Source organism: Embiotoca jacksoni, unplaced genomic scaffold (genome assembly GCF_022577435.1).
Source record: "Embiotoca jacksoni isolate LCO1_2020_lvr unplaced genomic scaffold, fEmbJac1.0.p SCAF_35, whole genome shotgun sequence".
Classification (NCBI taxonomy): domain Eukaryota; kingdom Metazoa; phylum Chordata; class Actinopteri; family Embiotocidae; genus Embiotoca; species Embiotoca jacksoni.
Window position 1 is genome coordinate 2679789 of NW_027185387.1, and position 22292 is coordinate 2702080.

Consider the following 22292-nt stretch of genomic DNA (forward strand, 5'->3'; position numbering starts at 1 on the left):
ATCATACGACATCACACCACCAAAGATTCAAGACCATGAATGAGGAGTTTAATCCGACATGCGTGGTTTCGACAGAGAGAACATTGCATGGTCGGTCAGAAAGCCCGTTTGAATGATGATAGCGCATTCATTCAAGTGATGAACAAGTTTAACACACTTGTTGCCATTGAGGTTCTGGTTGAATCGAGGGGTGTATGATTCCACTTGCTCTTCTGCATCAGGGTCATCCTCTGAGGGGAAGCCATACTGAGGCTCAAAGTATGGGTTGTCATACTCCTGCTTTTTGTTGGCCAGGTCCACCAGACCAGAATCAGCTGCGGGCCTGAGGAACGGCTGACTGCCCAGTCCGGGGACAGCGTTCTGTAATGCAGCACTGGCTGAGGCCTCAATTTCAGGAGCTTCCCCCTGCTCCTGGAAAATGGAAAAACACAGATGAGAGGGAAATTCTTCAAATGTTTCCTTAATGTGCAGTCCCCCCTCCAGGAAATCTCACGATCGCACTAATTAACGCAAATTTAGGGCAACTCTGCGATATTTGCATAAGTTTGCAATTTCTTAAAACTCCCGCTATTTTTCCACCAAAAAATGTTATCAGCACAAGCTGTGCTGAAACCGGAACAAGCACAAAAAACGGAAATGACAGGTTTGTGGGAAATGTGGTCTTCATATTACAATTTGCTAATTAAATGCTAATTACAGCAATATGCTGTGCGCTGTAATAATCTTATAGACACTTGAAGTTGTAAGAGACTGCACTTTGTTTTTGTGAATACAGTAGGTCTACGTGGTGAATTAGTTAAACCGCATCTAAAGCTCTTATATTGACCGCTGATGTAGTCGTTGGTTCTATGTTACAGTCACAGACTGTCTGTTCTGTAACGCTGCGTCACTTTTAGTATGTTTTCTGTAACTGTGAGCACCAAGGTTTTCTAAGTTCAATAAATTAAATTTAAAAAAAAGATTAGAACGAAAATATTTCTGTGTTGTGAAGCATGATTATTATCAAAGGAAGTGATCACATTTATTTTGTTATCAGGTAGTGCTTACAAATAATTTTTCTAATTGCCGCAATTTTACAAAAAAAACTCACTTAAAACTCCGCAAATGACAGCGCAATCCGCCGCAACATCACAATACACAAAAAACTACAATCACAAAAAACTCAGCAAACCCTGGAGGGACGAACTGATCCGAACTGACTGAATAATGTGCTGCTCATTTTAAAAAGTTGTATTTCCAAAAACTAAATAGCAAAGAAAAAGGCTGCGTCCACGCCAGCCATCAAAATATAGACACCCGAGTTTCAACAAAAGTACACAAAATGAGGAAAGTGAATGTAAGTTTTACACTACTTGAAATGATCACATACATGGTTGACTCCCTGGATGATTGTGCTGGGACTTGAGCTTGCAGTTGTGCTGGAGCTCGAGCGGAGAGGTTGTCCATCAGAGGGGTCTGCGGGTCCATCCCCGCCGGGCGGGCCATCCGAGCCATGACCTTCCCTGAAGTCCTGGAAGTCTTCGACCTCACTGGCGTCTCCCAGTGCAGCGTGAGTGGGCGGGTCCAAGCCTAAGACATCAAGGTAAACTATTACATCAAAGGAAAATGTATAAACACGGTCAATGCGCGTCTTGCGATCAAATAGCAACTTACTTGGCGTGTCTCCCTGGATGTCACCTTGAATCATCTCGCTCACTAGATCTCCGAGTGAAGAATAGGACGAGCTGGAGTCATCGTAAGCTTCACTGTCACTACCGCTGCAAGATATTGAGATTATTAATCAACCAACTCCAAGTATTTGGTCAAATAAAGCAAAACAAAAACAAAAAAAACTAGCAGGCTGAAGTGGATGAAAATGAACAATGAGAAGGACGTTGGTTTATCTTTACCTGTCTGTGGGGTCCGACTCGTTGCCCTCGTCCTCCAAAGGTCCAGCCATAGCTTCAACCAGCTGGGAGCTCCCATCATACACTCTGTAGAGCACTGGCTGTAGCTGGTGTGCATACCACTTGGGTTTATCTCCGATTAAGGAGGGGTCAAACACATCTAAAAACAGAAGTGTGCGGATAGATGACGACTAATTTAACACCATTTCTGTACATCAGGCTGTTACGATCTCAGAGGAGTCTTACTGTTATGTATCCTCTGGAAGGCGAGGTTGGCGGGATTGAGAGCCCACTCTCCATAAAACTCCACTGCCTGGGTGTGAGAAAGTTTATCTGCAAAGCCAGAGCGTCGCGGCCGAGACGCGAGGAAAGACGTTGACTGAAAAGCGACCACTGGCCGCGGGAAGAGGCGCAAAGTGCGAGTGTGCATCTGGAACCCCTGGAGAACGTTAGCAGAGTTGAAGAACCGCACCATGGCAACCCTGCGAGAGAGAGAAGACGAGTTAGTTAATTAATCCTTTATGTTGGAGCTTCAATTTGACCTCGTGTTTGCGGCAACTGTACAGACAGTTAGTGGAAAGAGATATTTGAGGCTTGCCTGGTGGCCACATCCACTGAATCCACGTCGTTGCCGTAAATTAGAGGGTTGAACTCCGTGGAGGACGGTGAGGCTTTATCTCGTCCCGGCGGGAGCAGCGGCAGCTCCTGGCCCTCCTGGAACTTCTCCAGGTTCAGGATGGGTTGGGTGTTCAAACTCATACTGGCCAAGGCCTACGACAGGTGACGGTGACACAAATTACGAACATGGTAGTGGATCTTAAAGACAGAAGCACAGCGCTGCGATGGACCACTCCCACGATCGGCATCAACATTTCGTTAAGATTATAAATTTCAACACTTAAGGGGACAAGGGAACCGTTTACCCTCTTTGAAGAGGGAAACAATCAAGAGCCAAAGAGTTTGACTCTTGAATGGAGATTTTATAGTTTGAATTAACCAATTTTGAAGTGAGATCATAAACTATGGAGTCCCAACCCTAGTTTTACCTATTTATTTTCCTCTTTTATTACATATAGCAGCTAAAGGATTAGTTTCGCTGCATGTTGATGCCTGCGGTGGGTGTGTCATTTTGGAGAGGAGGAGCACAAGGGAAGTAAGTCACTATGCATGGTTTGCTTTGGGGAGGGAGGGGAAACTGCTGCAGACTCAAGTGTCAATGTTTAGCTTAGCAAAATGGAACATTTAGTTGCTGGGTCTGGATGAATGTTAACTCGGTCAAAAGTGTTTTCGCTTCATCATATCTTGTTTTGGTTACGAGAACACTCACTGATGCCAAGATAGATGCACGCACATTCAGTCATGCTCAAGCCAGAGCTAAGCAGTGTATCAAAAAAAAAAACACTAGTCTGTGACACTGTTATGCATTTTAGTCAGATCTCGAAGAAGAGGAGACGAATAGTAGTGACAAGCAAAATAATGTGAGAGAGAAGATATCCGTGCAGGGGCATTACACATTCCACAGGAGGAGAAATGAGTAACCTTATTTTCAGAGGAGAAGATCTGCTTTTGGGTGATCACGGTCAACCTAACCAGACACTAGGAAGGGGGATAAGAGAGATGCGAGGAGAATCACATGAAGGCCTGGGATGACAACTTCGTGACCGACACTGGAACAGCACATGACGGAAGGGACGCAACCCTTTTCCTTTTCTTTTTTTCTTGGTCTCCTTTCAATAGCACTTCCATATTCGCCTGCTTGTTGTTGTTTTTTTTTGCTGACAGCATTCAAGTGTATTTTGGTGCCATTCAAATACACTTGAATGCTGATCTAAGATTGTAAAAAGAAATTCGTTCTGCAATGAAAGAGAGGCCTTGTTCTTTTTATCCATTCCATTTTCCAATTGGACAATTTACTGAAGAAAGGAGATAAGAAAATATTCATAGGTGATGGACAGCCAGAGAGAGAAGAAGGAGGAGGAGGAAGATGAAGAGAGGGCCGGTGTTTTTATGCTCAACATGAAAGACAGTGAGAAACACAGACAAAGCAGTAACGTGACCAAAAACCAGGCTTCACCGCTGATAAGACACATGAAGACCATCCATGGTGACCAACTGGGACAAACCAGTGGTTACAATGGAGTGGTGATGACACGCATACAAAACAGCAGATCTTTTCAGACACGTAGAAAAAAAAAAAATACTTGCACAACAAAGCACCCGTATCAAAATGAAAGTCTTAATTAACCAAAAAAAAAAAAAAAAATGTCAGGCGAGCTGAAATAAAACGACCAACCTTGTAAAAGTAAATAAATCCGTCGCTTGTCAGGACCGATTTATTTTAGCGTTAAAGTGCAAGTATTTTCAGAGACTCTCACATCAGCAGCATTCTGCTGTGGCATCACAAAGTCTTCAGATGATCAGTTAAAAACCGTCGTCAGTGACATTTTCTCCATTCACAGATATCGACGTGGTGAGCTCGTTTCCAAATATACAACTGCTAAACTGAGGCTTTGCACACTCCTACACACCAGCCTCTCAGTCACACGCCCGCACACAGGGAGAGAGCTGCTAACCGCACACGCACAAACACACACACGGATAACAACCTGGCTCTGATTCAAGGCAGGACCAAAGAGAGGTGTGTGTACGAGAAATGTTTTTGAAGAAAAGGTACGAGGTTAATTGGATTCAGTGAGACTACAAGAGTTACTTATGTACCATAGCGCGTATTGATTTCATAGCTCGTGAAGCTTTGAGCTTGGCTGCGTGAAAAAAAAAAAAACATTTTTTCAAAATAATACAATTATTTTCATTAAAAGTGACCACGGGTTTTAGTACGTCATTGAAATACATGATTAAAAAAAATTAAGGGTAGCTAGTTAGTCTTGTTTTACAATTAAGAAAACTGTGAAAAATTACATTACAAGAGTTTTACTTTGAAGAATAAATGTTGGAAAAAAATGTTTCCCGCAACCAGTTGTTCAAATAAGAGAGTTTAACATAACCAGTAAACTCAAAATGACTGCAATGAACTACTGAAGGAATGACAAAACACGGATACGTAGCAATCTACCGGCAGCCAATCGCAGCTAAGAGTTTAGCTGCCACTCAGTTTAGCACACTGCGTGTTCACAGATTGTTAGCTTGAATTTTTGCTCAGATGTGAAGCGGTTTTGTGTTTTTTCTGGTATTGGTGATGCTAAAAAATAAAAAATAAAAAAAAAAGCAAGGTGTTTCCGTGAATCAGAACCAGATTCTAATGTTGTGTTAGATTATCGGGTTGGAGGGGCGAGTTAGTGGCTACCAGTAACACTATAGATTTTGTTAGGGTCCTAACATCTGATTTTACCTCCAACAGCTAGAGCATGCAAAGAAAACAGGAAAAAGGGGGGAGGGGGAAGAAAAAACATTTGTTTATGTTAGTGCACTACAAAACCATTTCAAATGCTCTCACGCTCATCTACAAATACATACAACTCTGCTTGAAGAGGGAAGCCCCTACTCTTCACACGGCTGAAAGAGAAGTTTTTCATTTATACGAGAGTGTGATCGACAAGCAGTCACGGAAGAGAAAACAGCAAAGGTCCGGAGGAGTTCCACACATTTCTCTGCAAAGTGCTCATGAGTGCCAGTAGTACCAGTTGGAGCCGCCACAATCAGAAAACTTTACCCTCGCAAAATTGAAAGTAATCAAGACAAATCACAGGCATTACCTGTTTTAGATGTTTCTTAAGCTCGAGCGCTTCAGGCTCTGGAAGAGGTGGCAGGATCTCTGCGTTGGTCGGCGCTATAACCTGCGGGCGAAAACAGTCCTTTAAATTGATTTCATTTCCGTACAGAAAAATAAAAAAAATAAAAAAGCATGAATATCTAAGACCATACGTGTTTCCTCCAATAGCATGTTAATTAGCTTTAATCCGCACATCACGGAGACGGACAAAACTAGATCAGAAGGAGGCGTAGAACAACATGTTGATGTACACACCTTGCTGCTGTCAAGGTCAACAAGCCAAACATCGTCTGGGATTTTGAAATCAGCTTTGTAGAGGAAGAAGCTGGCCGGTACTCCTATGATGTAGGGAGTAGGAGCGAGGAGGAGCTGTGGGGAGGACAAAACATACCAGCTCGTTACAGTTTGGACGTCGACACAACAGACGGCACTTGCAACTGAAAAATGTGTTGAAAATGTAAAAATCGCACAAAGAAATCGCCCATTTATTCAAAATACATTCATGAGGTGTGACAAGTTTTTACCTGCTCAGCGGAGGCCATACATGTCGGCAGTAAGGGGATGACGGGGAACATGTACTCCAGCGGGTAGATCATGGCCACAAAGGCCATGACGCTCATTGACAAAGCATTGTAATCTCTGGATTGAAGAATGACCTGAAAATAAAGAAATACAAAAACACAACAGTGGGTTTCTCTGGCAACTCTTTGGAACTGTTATTTTCCCACAGGTCTCAATACTGAGTGGGTATTCACCGCCTTGTTATATTCATAACTACTATTTCAAATAGATAAGACACTCACCCAGCTGACATCTTGATTTGGAGCTCTATGACGCAAAGATTTGACTCATCTATCCATATTGCCTCTTTTTGTCCATAATTCAAAGGCATGAACACTCATTTTGCCCCGGATTTGTAACGGCAATATTAAAAACTGGGCTTTTATGAAAAATTCATTCCAACACGGCCCAAAGTGCTTGAAACGGAAGTGACTCTGAGAGCTTTCAGGCAGCACTCAGTCACTCACTGAACCTAATGATGTATTGAAGCTTCAAAAACCCAAAATGGACGAATAAATACAAGATGGCAGCGTTTCATACAGGTTGAGAATTCATTTGCTGTATTTTAACACAAGGAGGGGAAGTGTGGGGTCGGGCTGCAAATAACACTAAAGCTAACTAATGACTGCGCACTCAATCTGCACCTGAAATTTCCACAAAGAAGCCTCGGGGACAGAAGATCTATTTAGGTAGGTGGCCTTGATAAGCACAGAGTGACATTAAAGCAGAGAAACTGCCCAGAATTTATCCAACAAGATGATCTCTCAGGGGTGCGAGTGAAACCGAGAAGCGCAGGTTTGATTTGACATCATATGCAAATGAGCCAATGTACCAATGTCACCGTACACGAGTAACACCACACCAGCTGCCAGCCAAACAAGGATTCCCATTACATCCACACTGATGTTTCTAGTCGTAAAAATAGGAGATGGCAGAGAGGAAAGAGAGGAGTCTTCTTTTACCCATAATGCTTTGTGCGCACTGCAGTAAAATGGCATCAGTGGACCTACATCTACGACAGAAAATGTCTGATTAAGGTCACTCGAGACATTTCTGAGGTCTTTAAAAAAAAAAAAAAGTTCTTTGTCGAGGCAGGGACACACAGCTGCATCCCAGAGGAAACCACTGACCAATCAAAACACACTAAATATGGTTTTGCTCTGTCTTTTTTTTTTCTTTGACCAATTAGTTTGGTCTTTAATAAAACTCCAAAGATTTTGGTTACAGCGGAAGACAACTGCATACTGCTGGTCTTCAATATACATAAATAAAACAGAATCTAAAGAGACAGGCCAAAGCGATGACTGATAACCGACAGCCTGCATCCCGTCCGTCCTCACCTTGTGCTCTAGCAGGATGCAGCTGAGGACCTGAAGACAGGCGTCCACCCCGAGCAGCTCTAAGGGCAGGTGCAGGGGGAAGTCGACCATGACGAAGCGAGAGTTGTCAGGCAGGGCGAAGGTGAGCGCTCGTTTGAGTTCAGGGGGCAGCACTTCCACGTCAACACGTCTCTGACCCGCCAGCGGCACCGGAGAACGCAGCAACCGGTACACCCAGGATTCGATCTCCCGCAGGTCGGCCAGCAGCTGGCTTCCCTTCTCTTCCACCGACGTCGCACCCGTGAACACTCGCCACATGGTGTCCCTGGGAAGCACATAAACAAAGTCTGCATTCAGAATTGTTTACTTGGTCGTTTCCTTCTTTCCTCTTTGGGCTGAAGGTCAACGTACCAGCAATTATTTTCATTATGGAGTTGCTTTTGTTATTTTGATGATCGATAGAATGCTTAAAAGAATGGTGAAAATGACCACAATGTGATGTAATTAGTAGTTGTTGTTGTTTTTTTTAAACCAACTGCCCAATAGCAAATTACACTGTTTACATTTATCGTCAATAAAATATTCAGAAGTTATAATATAAAATAAAGAAAGGAAATAAATTCCCAAGTCTGAGAAGCTGAAAGTTAGTTAATGCCCGTTTTACAAACAGGCTTGGTTTACATAACAAGATCCTTTATTCCGATTGTAACGCCAGCAGACAAAACATGCAAAGACAACATTTGCAAAGAGTATTTGTTTATGTCCGTGCCATAGAAAACTGAGTTCAAATGCTCTAACAATACATGTGATGTCACACTGTAACGTGACATCATCAAGCAACATTAAGACCTCGTACTGCTTTCTTTTTTCTAACAGTCCAACAACTAAATATATCAAATATGAAATTGAAAATGTTTTCATGATCAATACCATTATTTGGCCTCAAAATATTGTCTATATTTAGATATAAAAGCTTTCAAAGCCTCCCCTAAAATGCCACATCATGGTACACCGACATTATATACAGCAACCCATATGAGCACCGATTATCAAAATATTTACCTAATTTCTCTCTGGCATGTAAAATAAGCGAAGCTTCATGAGTTCATGTACTGATATTAGTCAACAATCACTTTAAGTTTAAACATGGATTGAAATTACTCAGTGGCCCGTTTAATTGCTGCAAACAGCCGTCAAGAGGCCTGAACAAACACCCAGCGACTTCACTAATATGATGAGCAAATGAGAATCGAAACACACGAGAGGCTCTTGAGCGATTGCGCTGCCATTACCCTTTCTAGATTGTATACTTGGTGCGTGTGCAGCGAGGAGGGAAGTAAATCATTAGTCCTTCGGAGCACCTCCCACCAACTGCAGCTGCTGCCCACGGGCTGCCGGAGACCTCAATCTGTCAGAGCCGCCGTCGGACAAAGCGCTCGCAGTCATTATGCAATGTCTCTCCCTCCTTCTCTGTCATTGCAACGCCGCATTTCAAGCAGAAGGGACCTGAGAATCTTTTTCATCCCCTGACGCCAAAAGATTCTCAGGTCCTTTCAGCCTTTTTTTTTTTTTTTTTTTTTTTTTTCCTAGGACGTCAGAGACGCCACTAATAGCAGACCGCTGATAAGTGGATGCTACCGATGAAAGGGTACGAGATTAAAAGGTGCATTATACATTTCTGCAATCCCTCTTAGTGATGGGGGGGGCGGGGGGGGGAAGCCACGCTTGCCCCACAGCTATAAATAACAATCGTTTGAGGTCTGAGCTGGGGTAAAGTGACAGCCTAATTAACACTTTATCACTCCTAACTTGCGATATATTGCTCACCCATGGCAACCGGGTAGCCCGAAGAGCACAGCAAATACTGCCACATCACAACTCAACATAATACAGTATGAAGCTGGGAGTATCTTTCTGCTGCTCAAATAAAATATGATCCCATTCCCCCGTGATAGTTAATTGAAATAAATCCACTCTTCGTTTCGACAGCCCACCGAACGCCGTTTCACCCTTCAGCTGTTCAGGCATCAACTAAATACTTGGTAAACACGCTCAAATACAAAACACTTACGGTCGCATGTCTATGGAATGAAACTGTCCCTGTGCATTAACTGAACCTCAAACAATATTTGATCCCAGACAAATTCTTCCAAAACAAAACTGATGAAATGTACTGTGGATATTTTTGGCTTGTATTATTTATCATTGAGGTGGAGTGCGATAGCTTAAAGCGTACTGTGAAAACATGACACAAGCTGCAGATGGCCCGCAAAACCGCACGGAGCCACAGACAAAGGCTTCTGTATTAATACTGCCGCACAAACATACAGATAACAGGTGGACAATGGAGGAAGCAGATGGGGGGGGGAGAGAAAGCAGTCGGGGATTAAAGAAAACATCAGCACTGTTAAAACAACAAACTTTTCTTTAATGTTTGCCAACTTTTCCAGCCGTTAAAATATAAAACGGACACAAAAAGGGGAAGTGCGTGCGTGCGTGCGTGTGTGTGTGTGTGTGTGTGTGTGTGTGTGTGTGCGTGACTGCGTGGTCAATAGTTTGCTGTAAATTATCCAATAGCTTACAGGCAATGAAGTAAGGTGTCAAACATGAGCTGTATTTAGCTGATTTTCTTTATGTTTTGAAGGAGTGCCCGTGTGCACATGAACACGTGTATTATCAGCCATTTGCTTAATCTGCATTACAGGCCACAATGCAAAATTGTGGAGGGAATGAACGATAGACTGACTAAACTTTGACGGTGTTAAAGTGCACGCCATTGGTTCATTAAATCAAAGCTATTAACAGTTGATCGACGGCTAGTAATAGTCAATTAATAATGAAATAGTTCTGAGCCATTTTTAAGTAGTATTTTTGCTTGAAATGCCCATCCCTTTTAATAGGATATTTTATATCCCATATCAAGCACCCCCGTATTTTTTTGTTGTATTCTGTATCAGGTAATTGAAAGCAATACAACATTTTATAAAAAAAAAAAAAATAATTGAATTGAAATGTCAATTAAAAAAAAATCCTGATTCTCATTTCATCCAGATTCGTTCAGCCACACTTTTATGTTTCAGAAGATTCCAGAGTAATCTGCCCGTTCACTGATTATGAGACCTTGTGATCTAAGCTGATATTTGGCCCGAGGGTGGCACAATGAAAAAAGGTCATGTGGTGTCAACAATGCTGAATGTTCATCATCTCGTGAGCATGAATGTGCTCAGCGACTGAACGGCAATGAGCCACTAGATGTTGGTATTTCTAGTGTGCAGTTTGTTTCGGTAGGAAGGGATGTTTCCAAGCGCTACCTTCAAACCGAAGCACCGATGCGGTGGAAACCTGGCTAATGTAAGCTTTGGCTGAAAGACTAGAGCAGTAAAGAGTAAGCGACTTTTAACAAACAAAGAAGCTGTGTGTGCCCCAGTGAATGCAATCTGAAGCCTCACCTCTGGGTGGTGCGAGGGAGCCCGGCTCGTTGAGTTACCCTCTGACTGCAGCAGTCCACCAGCCTCTTGAGAATGTATAAGCACTCCCTGAACGTGGAGAAGAATGGGTAGTGGCTGACTATGCACAGCGACGTCAGCGTGCTGTTGCGGTTCCTGGCCGCCATCTTGGCGGCGCTCCGCCTGTGCTGCGGCGACTTGCCGGCGGTTAACTCAGAACCCGGTTGCCCGTTCTCTTCTCCGGAGGCGGGCGGCGGCGCTGACTCGGCATTGTTCGGCGGCGATAACCCGGACGGTGGACCGCCACCGCTGCCGTCAGACCCTTCGGCGGCGAGCTCGGCCGCCTCGGCCGCCGTCTCCGCGTGGCCGCTCTTGTCCCCTCGAGGACGGTGATGTCCTCGCTGGAAGGAGCGGTAGAAGTTGACGCAGATTCCGTAGCGGGTGATTCCCGAGTCCTTGTCGGTCAGCGTGAATACGAACGAGGAGTCGTCGCGGAGGCTGACCCTGCGCTGGCGTATGCTCAGGCAGCCCTCCGGTTGGCAGAAGAACACCACGTCTGGTGGGAGCGGGAAGTCGTGATGGTCCTCCAGCGGGTAGCGGCGGAGGAGCTGAGGGGTCTGGGCCACGCTGTCACTACTCGGCTGCCTGAAAGGTAGACGGAGAAAACAATTGTTCCGTTTTAAAAGAAGGTACTGTTGTAGAGCCGTGCCAAATATGAGGTCCTGGTGGGTTAGAAACTTTCTTTGTTCTGAACTGACGTATCAGCAAATCCGTTTCCGCTCATGTGTAAACCGAATTGTGAATTGAATTTGTAATGGTCATCAAATGAGATGAATTAAGGATGAATTCAAGTTTATGATGCGTTAAAAATGAAAAACTGTTTTGGAAAATCTGGACGTAAAAAAAGAACTTGTGAACTCGCCGTTAAACATTTAAATCCCCCGGTGGAGAAGCTCGGTGAACAACTCAAATTCACTGTGCTCATGTGAATCTCTCCTGCAGCTACTGCGCCTGAAACAATGCGCCACTATGCTTCATCGTAGATCCTCCGTCTTATGGGTGTAACCGCTGCGACAGCTCCAAAGCAAAAACTCGGGAATGTTATTGATGTAAGCGACATATTAAAAACATCAAAAGACAAGACGGGGAGTTTCCCAAACACCATTAAACACAGCAGTCAATTAGGACGCAGTGTAATATGTGTACTTGGGTTACGTGTACATCAATTGCTGCAGGGTATAAATGGATGATGTAACAACAAGGAGGTCCCTCTTTGTGGGTTTATCATGTGCCAAGACACCACAAAACCCAAATATAAATCATAGTTGGCACCAGGTTTCCGACTACTGCATTTCTTATGTCTGCTTACACTTACAGTATTTGGTGTTGTGATTGCGGGTGACGACGCTGCCTCGTGGTTCGTCCAAAATAAGAGCTTGGACTGATATTTTTGCAGGAATAACCTGAGTTTTTCTGCAGCAACAACACCCCCTACAGCAGCAACACATGGTGCCACTGAAATAAATGGGTTTTTTTCCCCATTTTTGGTACAATTGGTGGTCTGGTAGGAAGGATGGATCGAGCAGCTGTTGACACTGCTGATCCCGTGCAGTGTTACGAGACACCGTGCCTATGTTAGAGGCGAGGTATCAAGCCGTCTTGTCAAGAAATATACATAAATATATTGTTAGTCACTGTAGACCAAACTACTTTGGGACTTGACTACAGACATTTCCGCTATTAGCAGCATAAAACTGTTTTCAAAGGAATATTTACAAACCCCCTTATACGGCAAGCCGTTTTAACATTTATTGGACAATTTAAGACTCTCCACAATTAACATCACAAATATCTTAATTCATAAATACATTGTTACTAGTCAGAATGACAGTTTGACAGATATTCATATTTCAGATATCAGCAGTGCTGTCACTAAAACCACTACATCTGTAATTCAGCTTTGACCAGTCTGAATAATAGTTCCAGATATCTCAAACGTCATCATGAGTAGATGAATTGTTGTGCATGACGTTGCCCAAATGCGAAGCCTCCCATTGGATAGTGACCCAGCAAAGCATTTGAATGGACGTTAGCAGAAGCAATGGCGGTTGCTTTTGTGGATAAAATATAGTTAGAAAATGCCGTAAAAGAGCACAAGCTTATGATTAAGGAACTTGTGGCAAGCTAGAGCTTCGTTCTATTAGAGTTGTGCTACGAATTTACAGCAGCTGCAGTGACAGAGTCTGTTTACACAGCAAGCCGCTCCCATCTAACACTTTCTGTAGCTTCTGACCAAACCAGATATCCGACACGCCATCTTAGGACAGTAAAAATCTAACTCGTATACGTCATGTAAATTCATTTTAACTTGGAAGAATTCAATAACAGAGCCTTACAATTAAATCATGACTATTTTCAATTCCAGTTTGAGATCTCTCGTCATGAGTCCAATTCAAGATTCAAAAATCATTCTGACATATAAAAGACATACAAGAGGGCAACATTGATGTCTTCAATTGAGGGAAATTGAAGATATCTTAGATATCTGAGGCCGGAATTAAAACTAGTTATAATCCACAAGGTGAATTGCAGATATCTCAAATTCAATAAAGGACGTTTGGCTTCGGAAGAATGTCACTTTTCATATCTGAAATGTTCTTTTTGACAAGGAAGAACTGAATTACAGATGTCTGCATTACATATCCAGCCTGAACAGTAAATGTTAAACAGGCTTGTCATTCTCCTTGCGACCGAGTCGACTCAGATATTCCTTGATCAGATCCACTACAAGTCAGATTATCTTCTTACCTCGCTCCGACCACCACCAAGTAGTCGAGGAGGCGAGGGCACGGTTTCTTTTTGTCCATGTTGGATTGACGACGTCCCGTATGTCACGGCATCCAGGATATATGTTCCCTCTGGAGTCAATGGTGCCTCTCCATCACAACTGGGAAAGTTCAGGCGTATGGTTGAAACACAGCTCCTTGATTACCATTATGACGGTTGAAAAAAGACAGAGTCAGACCTGTAACACAGAAAAAGAGAAGGTTACACAAATAATCTAGCACCATGTCGTGTGTTGATACGGCCACGGTGAAATCAACTTTGGAGTAAAACAACAGTGATGCATTATGAAGGCGTCCGGTCCGCTACGACTGCATAAAAACAACCACACGCTTTTTCAGAGTTGCAAAAATGGGCTAAATATGGTTTCATGATTTATAACCTCCGACTTGTTTTAAATGTCAAGGGCTAAGTTGTGTGCACATTCTTTCTACCAAAGACTGCAGCGGTGTCTACTTCCTCTCTACCTGTCTCGTGGACTATTTCAGCAATCACTCATTTTCACAAGACGGCTTTCGACCCGGCGGCTCACATAGAGATCAGATTAGACAAGAACGAAGATTCATGAGATAGGAGATGGAGGAAGACAGTAAGTTGTGTTGTGCAGGTATTCTAAAGTAATAAATCAAGGAAGTGGTTTTGTTTCTCAAAATACTAATGACAGATCAGCAAAGAGTCAAACTGTCGCTGCCTTCTAGTTTATTTAGCTCATTGATAATCTCTCACTTCTAAATTTAATTTCCTTTCAGTTTGACAGTTCTTTATTTGTGAAAAATTAGAATCCGAAAAAAAAAAAGAAAAGAAAAAAAGAGCTCTTGCACAGTATCGAGAGCGAGTTAATGATTAAGTTGCGTTCTTGTTATCAAACAGTCTTGTCGCTCTGCTGGCAATGTCACCGCAAGGTCACTATTTACTTTATATTTTACTTGGCAGGAAATTAACACCGGTACGTCCTGTATATATTCCGCATTCCCATTTTACCTTCAGTAGCCAGGGCATATGACAAGACAATAAGATAAAGGAGGCAGGAGGAGCACAATAGATGTCAGGCATGAAAAGCCATCTGCTCCTCCAGGTCCCCGATTCTGCAAATATTTTACCCAAAAATAATAAGACAATAAAACAATCCCTCTCAACTCAAAAACAAACGTCTATAAAACTTTTACAGCGTCGCGCTTCCGAGCCGAGTTTACCGTTTTGACCATTGTGTCAGCTGGTTGTTGTTGTTGGGAGGATAAAGAGAGGCTCGCTGATGGAGTAAGCAGCTTAGGGGACTCGGTGGAATGAGCCCCCTTGACAGCTTGTACAATAGTCCTCACAGGACGAGCAAGTGACGGCAGCAACCTCGACCAGCACCTCTATACAGATCGCTATTAACCTCCAGCCCACGTCTGGCTTCTGCGGGAGGCCATAAGGTACAGTAATCCTCAAATTGTATTAACATTAAGGACATTAAAACAGCTGTTAAACACAAACGTAAACCGCAAAGCATTCAAAACAACCGTTTTTAACTCGAATAAAGCTGTACCAGCCGGTGCACATCACTCTGGATGACCTCCTGTAAGATGACACTGCATAAGTCCCTAAATTTAAAACAAACAAACAAAACAAACCGGTGCATGGTGAGGGTTATACCGAGCTCAACCCCTTAGACATATTGTTCACATTCCCACAGATATTTCACGCGACTAGCAGCACCAATCGACTGCCTCATCAATGTCCATTAGGGAAATTGACACCGAGGTCAGAGGTCAGGATCAAACGCAAACCTGCTTCCTTTACATCTGTATGTGTTAATGGCCGTTATCATCCTGCTGTACATCTACAGCATAATAACAGTAGAGAGACCATAACACAATTAGACATTTTCATTTCAAAGAAAAACCTCCCGTGTGTGCAGAGAAGAGCGTCTTTCTGAGACGACAGTCAGACAGAACTTCTGTCTGGAGTGTGTTTGTCTTCTCCACAACAGACTTCACCCAGCATGATTGTGAAACACAAAATGGCGGCACAACAACAACAACAAAAAGCCCTCGTTTTTTGTTTTTTTGTTTTTGATGAGCTGCAAAATGTGAAGCTTCGAACAGCTGAAAAACAAACATGCATCTGTCATTATGTTATACTTCAATATGTAGAAGAACAGTCCGCTTCAACGACTGTCAAACGTGTCCGTGCAGTGACGGGATTATCATACCGTGTTAGACAGCTTCTACTCCCAACACCAACAAATACCACGAGGCCACGCTTCAGAGACTCCACCCTGAAACACAAACACACTGATCCTGCAGCAGTTTTTCACCGTCACTTAAAGGCGGTCATCCGCGTACTGATAAGCTGAAGGATCTCTAATTGAGCCAGTGCTTCATACTCCACCATTCATGAGTAGGATTTTTTCTTTTTCGTCACAAGCGTAAAAATGACCAGACCCCTCATTAATGCAATTATATGCAAGCGAGGTCCAGGCTGAGATAGAGAAATCTGCAGCCCATTAAATAGACAGATGGGACTCATATGAAAGAGCAAACGTTCCTGCTTCAGTGCAGCTATAGGAGTTGTTTCCGAGTGAAGATCGATCGGGACACGGCTGCCTCCGCCGTGTCAAGTTTCCACAATGGTGTCGATGTCCACTGGAAGCGCCTCTTAAAGCAGCCCGAGAGATTTTGTGTTGTTTTTGTAAATTTTTCATGGTTTCCAGAGTTCAGTTGCACGTAGATTAGGCTCTGAACATCACATCAGAGATAATTGAGCTCTCAAAACAGACAGCCTGTCATCCTCCCCAAAGACTCATTAGTGCACATTTGTTTATATGTTAAAAAAAACAACATCGGAAATAAAAGACACTGCATTTTGATCGCTTTACTGCTGCAAAACTAATTTGGCTAAATGACCATTAAAACCGTAGCAGCCCTGAAGATGATGTGATAATGCGTGATTAAATAAGAATTGGAGACAAAAGGAAATAAATGTTTGACATTTCACAAGGTAATTTCATGCCTCAGAGATGTGGGCTCTGACAAAGGAAACGGGGGCAGGAAAATGGACATCAGGATAAATCATGAGGGGGGTGGGGGAGGGGGGGGGGGTGTTACAGTCCTGACCAAGGCTGTCATTAACCCCGGCAGCCAGAGTGTGCGACACAGCTGCGTCCGGTGGGACATGAGGACATCAGGGGTGACTTTATCACATCAGATGCCTCGCGGGTCTAATTATGTCCAATAACTCCGCCGGTGAGAAGAGAAGCCGTTCACAGAAGGACGTCGTCTGAATGACCAATCCTGAAGCGCAGTGACAAAATGCTCCAAACTTTAATCAATTATCAAAATAGATCTAAAACAGAGACGATGTGCATAAACATCACTGAAATTATCAGCATGGAAATATAGACCGTTCAGCCACCGGAGCTGACGTAATCCTTTCTTATGATGCTTTTCAAGTTTGGGAGGAAAATAAGCTGGCTCATCCTCCGACGGTGTTATAACATCCGAAATTTACTGAACTTGCCAACACTGTTAAATGCAACCGTATCTGATGCGTGCGGTGCCAGATGAAGACACGGTTCAATACGCAGAGGGCCTAAACACGTCTTGCCGAGTCAGCTTAACGTCAGCACTCTTCACGCTTTGCGAAATTATTCAAATGCGCTGAAATCCTGACGAGTCTCCTGCATGGCTTTTACCAAAGTAAACCGTCACGTAACGTTAATAAGAATATCTGCTCCGAGACACGGGCATGGCTGCTTATCCTCATGTCCAAACAAACATTTTTAAAGCTCGTTCGTCACACAATTTGAGCAAAACTTTGAGGAACTTGGACAACAGCATCAACATAAACCTTCCTCACAGCGATGGGTGATTACAGCTCGCACCAAAAAAAACAAAAACTAAAATATTCCCCACAGTGAGAGCGAGGCCTGGACAGAATACAGATCTGACCATTTTATCTTAGAAAACCATCAGGACGATGAATCTGCATGGAGGTCTGGCAACGTGAACACTTCCCGGTACGAAGCCAAAATGGCTGTTTTGTGAAGCAGCCGGGCCTGCAGGCAGACTCCTCCAGCAGCCAGATAGAGGACCACAACATTATTTTTAGATGAGGATGGGAGGACTGTGCCACTTCACTGATTGTTTTTAACGTGGTAACGAATCTTGTTTCTCGCTGTTAAGATAAAAAAAAAAAAAAAAAAACAGAAAAAAGAAGGAGAATAAAGAATCGGCACGGCGCTCCGCAATCAAAGGCAACATAATGATGCAGGTCAACGCGACAGATGAATCTCTTCAGAGTGGTCTGCAGGCAGCAATCACCGGTTATGTAAGCTCGGAGAGGAGACAGATATGATTCACAGGCCCACAATATGGACAGCGCTTCTTCCCAGCCACAGCGAACAGCAGAAACTAGAAATGGAGACGCCTGCTGAATTAGTTTTTAGTCCAGCACGGCCCCCCCAAAAAAAAAAAAAAAAACAGGAGCGGGATGGAGCGCATATTTAGAAAGAATCGATTGCTGCATTCTCGCTTTCTGATTGCAATGTTTTCTGATTGAACCGATGGCGCAATGTTCCCCGGCTGAACTGATATTGATATATTTCAGTCCCCTTGTCAATGAAACTTGATTTGCACCAAATGATTGCCTGGTTCTCTTAAGGACAACACTCGCAGAGCGCTCTCCTGTATGGTTATATATTGATTTCTAAAGATTCATCAAAGATGCTCTGTGCATGGCCAAGTTTCCAGACCTTCACTCTTTGATCAAAATGCCCATAACCAAAGCAGCGGTAGTGTCCGGTCACCCGTGTGTCTACGGGGAAAAGAAAATGGTTGCGTGACATCCTATTGGTCCACTTGACGCTTGTGCAGTAACCGTGGTCGTTGGGTGCAGTGGCGTGACGACAGGTCGCATTTGGGCCAACGGCCATCTCTCAAGCACACGTCAAAGCCGAGTGTGCGACGGTTTGCGTTTGAGTGACAAGGAGCGAGTTGAGCCGTGTGTGTGTTTAGCATGACGATGCCGACATGCAGACCCCGTTTTTATTTTAGAAACAAATGACGTGTCGACACGCTCGTCTTTAAAACACTGTGCAAGACCCCATTCTGCATTTTGCAGTCACACAGGATATCCTGAGTCACAGCGATGCCACTCTACTGTGCCATAGACGGCGTTGTGTGTAACCACTTGTGAGCCTTTTTTTTTTTTCTATATTTGCATCGAGGCTTTGACATCAAAACAAAATTCAACATCACGATCTATCAAGCCGATGTTATCAATTTGGAGCGAGCCTGTGACAACGCCAGTCACAGTTATTACATAATTGCCTGATTGAAAGTATTTCAGCCGACTGCAATCATTTTGCATAATCGTTGGGGTTGTTTTCATTCGTGTGTATTAAAACAGATGGACAAAACTCGCAGGGATGTCATATTTCCATCTCTAGTTATTCCCCCCCCCCCCCCCCCCCCGATGCTCTTTTAACGACATCCTATCGTTTCCTTTTGTCTGCAACGGTTTAAATGGCACACGGACGGCGCGTTAGAGGTTAACGTCAGTCATTTCTTTGTATATTTAGGTCAAAGTATTTCTATATTCAAATCGACGTTTTACGCCATATCCGATTGTTGCTTTCAAAACCTAAAAGACAAATAAAAAAAAGGCGGCGTTTTATTTATATTTTCGAACGTTCCAATGACGACAACTGGCTCTCTTTTCTATTCTTTAACGCCAAAGGCCGACCCGACACCGGCGGACCTGCGAACAGAAAAAAAAAAAAATAGGCAATTTAACCTAAAACTCAAATTTCACGACGATGACATCTTTTCTTGTGGGAGTCCTGAAATAAGACCTTTTCTCGTAAGGAAATGTGTGATTTTTGGACGGGGGTGTTATTATTATACGTGTGACGCGGGTATTAAAAGTAAATCTATATTGTTCAGCAGGATCACGTTGGCTCGTCCCCTCCACGATGATGCTCTTCACCTTCCTGTCATCAAATAACTAACCTCTGAATTTACCTCAAGGTCACGAGATCCACTTCACGATCAGCCTCGAAGACAGAAACCCTCCACGTTTAGTTCAAGATGGACATTATTTACACCAGCTTGCTGGACTCTCGGGACATCGTGTCAACAAAAACAAAAAATTACACGATTACAACAACAACAACAAAAACAAAAAAAACGATGCTTTGAAGGCGAGTTTTTTTCCCCAAAAAACGGGGAGGGAAGAAGAAATAAAAATTTTAAAAAAGAAAGCCACGGGTGTTGATTACCGAGCCGGTTACGAGATGATAGAGGCACATTTTTTTTTAAATTTTATTTATTCCCAGATATCTAACGAGCTAACTGGAGATTAGCCTGGAAAGACAACACGACTAAATGCGGGGAGGCGCCGCCGACGCCTCCCGGTAGCCCGGAGAGAGGCGACCCGTGTGGCCCGTAGTGGTGTTATCTTTTATTTTTAAAACACATATACATATATATATGTATATATCTATATATTAATGACAAGCTGTCCGGCTGCGGTTCGTCCAAGGTGTCCACGCCAACAGGAGCATCCTCTGCTAGCCGTACGCTCTCCTACGTCACGGGTGGATTAGCCACCTAGCTCCGCGAGCTAACTAGCCGCTAACAGCTACGAACCCGGTGAAACGGAGCTGAACTCCGGCCGCTTCGGGGAGACCGGAGGCGGACATAATCCGCAAAATAGACCGAGTGGGCTGTTTTTGTTTTTGTTTTTAAACCGGTACTAGACGCTGCTGCTGCCGCTGCCGCCGCCGGGACATCCGTACCTGCTTTATATTAGCCGGTGAGCCAGCTGCCGATGACGGCCTTGCGTGGTGGTGGTGTCGGGTCTCCTCCTCGGTCACAGAGCCGGCGATGTTTGTCCGAATTCAGCCGCGTTTCTCCGTGAGACGTCGGCGGATCATTGGAGACGACAGCGGCCGGAAACAACAACAACAACAACAACAAACAACAATAATAATAAATAAATAAAAAAACACACCACCACCGCTGGCTGGCTGGCTGCTCCGTCTGACTGAGCGAGAACCGGAGAGTACAAAACCAAAAACGGATGTGAGTGTCCGCCTCTCTCCGCTCGATGAACGAGTGGCTCGGTCAGTTACAACCTGCCTTCTTCCTCCTCCTCCTCCTCCTCCTCATCATCATCATCACCATCATCATCATCATCATCAGTCTGCAGGGAGTTCCGCATACCGAAACAAACAACAAACAAACCTGGCTAAAAAAATAAATAAATAAATAAAAAAAACTCTTAATGCTGCAGGGACTCAATATTTTAGTTTTACTCATTAATACATTTTCTTTATTTTGAAGGTGGTTTTTTTTAAATCAGTAAACAGGGCCGGTCAAAGCCTTTTGGGGGGCCCTGTAGATATGGTCAGATATAGCCCCCCCCCCCCCCCCCCCCCATCACCCTCCCAAACTGTTTATTTTTTTTCTACCACTAAAATTACTCAATTTTAATAAACTGTGACAAAATTTAAAATCAATATTGATTGTTAACACTGGTATACATTTTAAGGCACACAAATGTGGTGTGAGGACCATCAAATCTTTCATAATCCCAGAATGTTTTTTTTACAAATAATTTTCTACGCCGCCACAAATCCCTAAACAAAACAAAAGCGCCTTAATGCGGACTCAACTTTGACCGGCGTGTTTGAGGTGCTAACTAATCAGCCTGAACAGTTTACAAAGCCTTTTACGGGGCAGAGGAAATATGAAATAGCTTCCCTCTTCCCTTTCCAACCGTGCAGAGAAAGCATTAACAAGAATTTACTCGCTACAGTATTAATACTAAAATAGGTTTTGTGATATTTGTGTGAAAATTTGCTCTTCATTCACAAAATGTTTTTCAAAGTTCCAAATAATTAAAGCAAAAGTTCTGGAAAAAGTTTTAGTTTTTCCCTCCCAAGGTCAAAAAACATTTCTTACCTTTCAACATTTTAAATTAAGAAAACAAAATGATTTTAAAAAAGAGAACCTTAATAGAGAGCAGCACTATTTTTACATATAGTAAAATATCCTGTTGTATTCTATAAATCATTTTGTGCCTCTGCAGGGAACCGAATGAAATATTTTTCTGCAGGTGTGTGCTTTTGTTATATAAATGATTGATTGAACTGACTCTTGTTGTTCTGGGTTTTGTACCCTCATGGTTGAAATGCACTTATTGTAAGTCGCTTTGGATAAAAGCCTCAGCTAAATGAAATGTAATGTAATGTAATACATACATATATATGTATTTTTTTTTTTTTTTTTAATTCTGTCATTTAACAATTTGTTTTACAATATAAATCTGAGTGACTTAACTAGTCACCCTACAAAATTGAGAGGCAAATGCTATTTTTGGTGTGTACAGTATGTTGTTAAATGTATAATTTAGAGGCCTGTTTACCTTGAATATGATCAGGATGTTTTGTACTTTATCGAGCATACATTTTTTTTTATATGGTAGGGTTACATCAATGTGTTGCAGACATCATCTTCTG

The 22292-nt window shown here is 43.1% G+C and overlaps 1 protein-coding gene across 28 annotated transcripts in view; it reads right to left on the reverse strand.

The window, feature by feature from the left end:
• The window catches only part of madd (MAP-kinase activating death domain), a 50035-nt gene extending 29098 nt beyond the window's left edge, over positions 1 to 20937 (reverse strand). For 7 of the 28 annotated variants that reach the window (XM_069165780.1, XM_069165769.1, XM_069165767.1 and 4 more), the window contains exons 1-13: positions 20568 to 20934; positions 13751 to 13967; positions 10946 to 11587; positions 7518 to 7821; positions 6141 to 6272; positions 5872 to 5985; positions 5600 to 5680; positions 2485 to 2657; positions 2133 to 2368; positions 1890 to 2046; positions 1654 to 1757; positions 1370 to 1569; positions 158 to 411 (exon numbers count right to left, since the gene is read on the reverse strand). In XM_069165780.1, the coding sequence (XP_069021881.1) occupies positions 158 to 411; positions 1370 to 1569; positions 1654 to 1757; positions 1890 to 2046; positions 2133 to 2368; positions 2485 to 2657; positions 5600 to 5680; positions 5872 to 5985; positions 6141 to 6272; positions 7518 to 7821; positions 10946 to 11587; positions 13751 to 13809 (2456 nt within the window). In that variant the 5' untranslated portion in view covers positions 13810 to 13967; positions 20568 to 20934. Of the gene's footprint in view, positions 1 to 157; positions 412 to 1369; positions 1570 to 1653; positions 1758 to 1889; positions 2047 to 2132; positions 2369 to 2484; positions 2658 to 3425; positions 3483 to 5599; positions 5681 to 5871; positions 5986 to 6140; positions 6273 to 7517; positions 7822 to 10945; positions 11588 to 13750; positions 13968 to 20567 lie in introns of all 28 variants that reach the window. The other 21 variants (XM_069165772.1, XM_069165758.1, XM_069165765.1 and 18 more) reach the window with 9 other exon arrangements.
• Positions 20938 to 22292: the final 1355 nt, after the last annotated feature.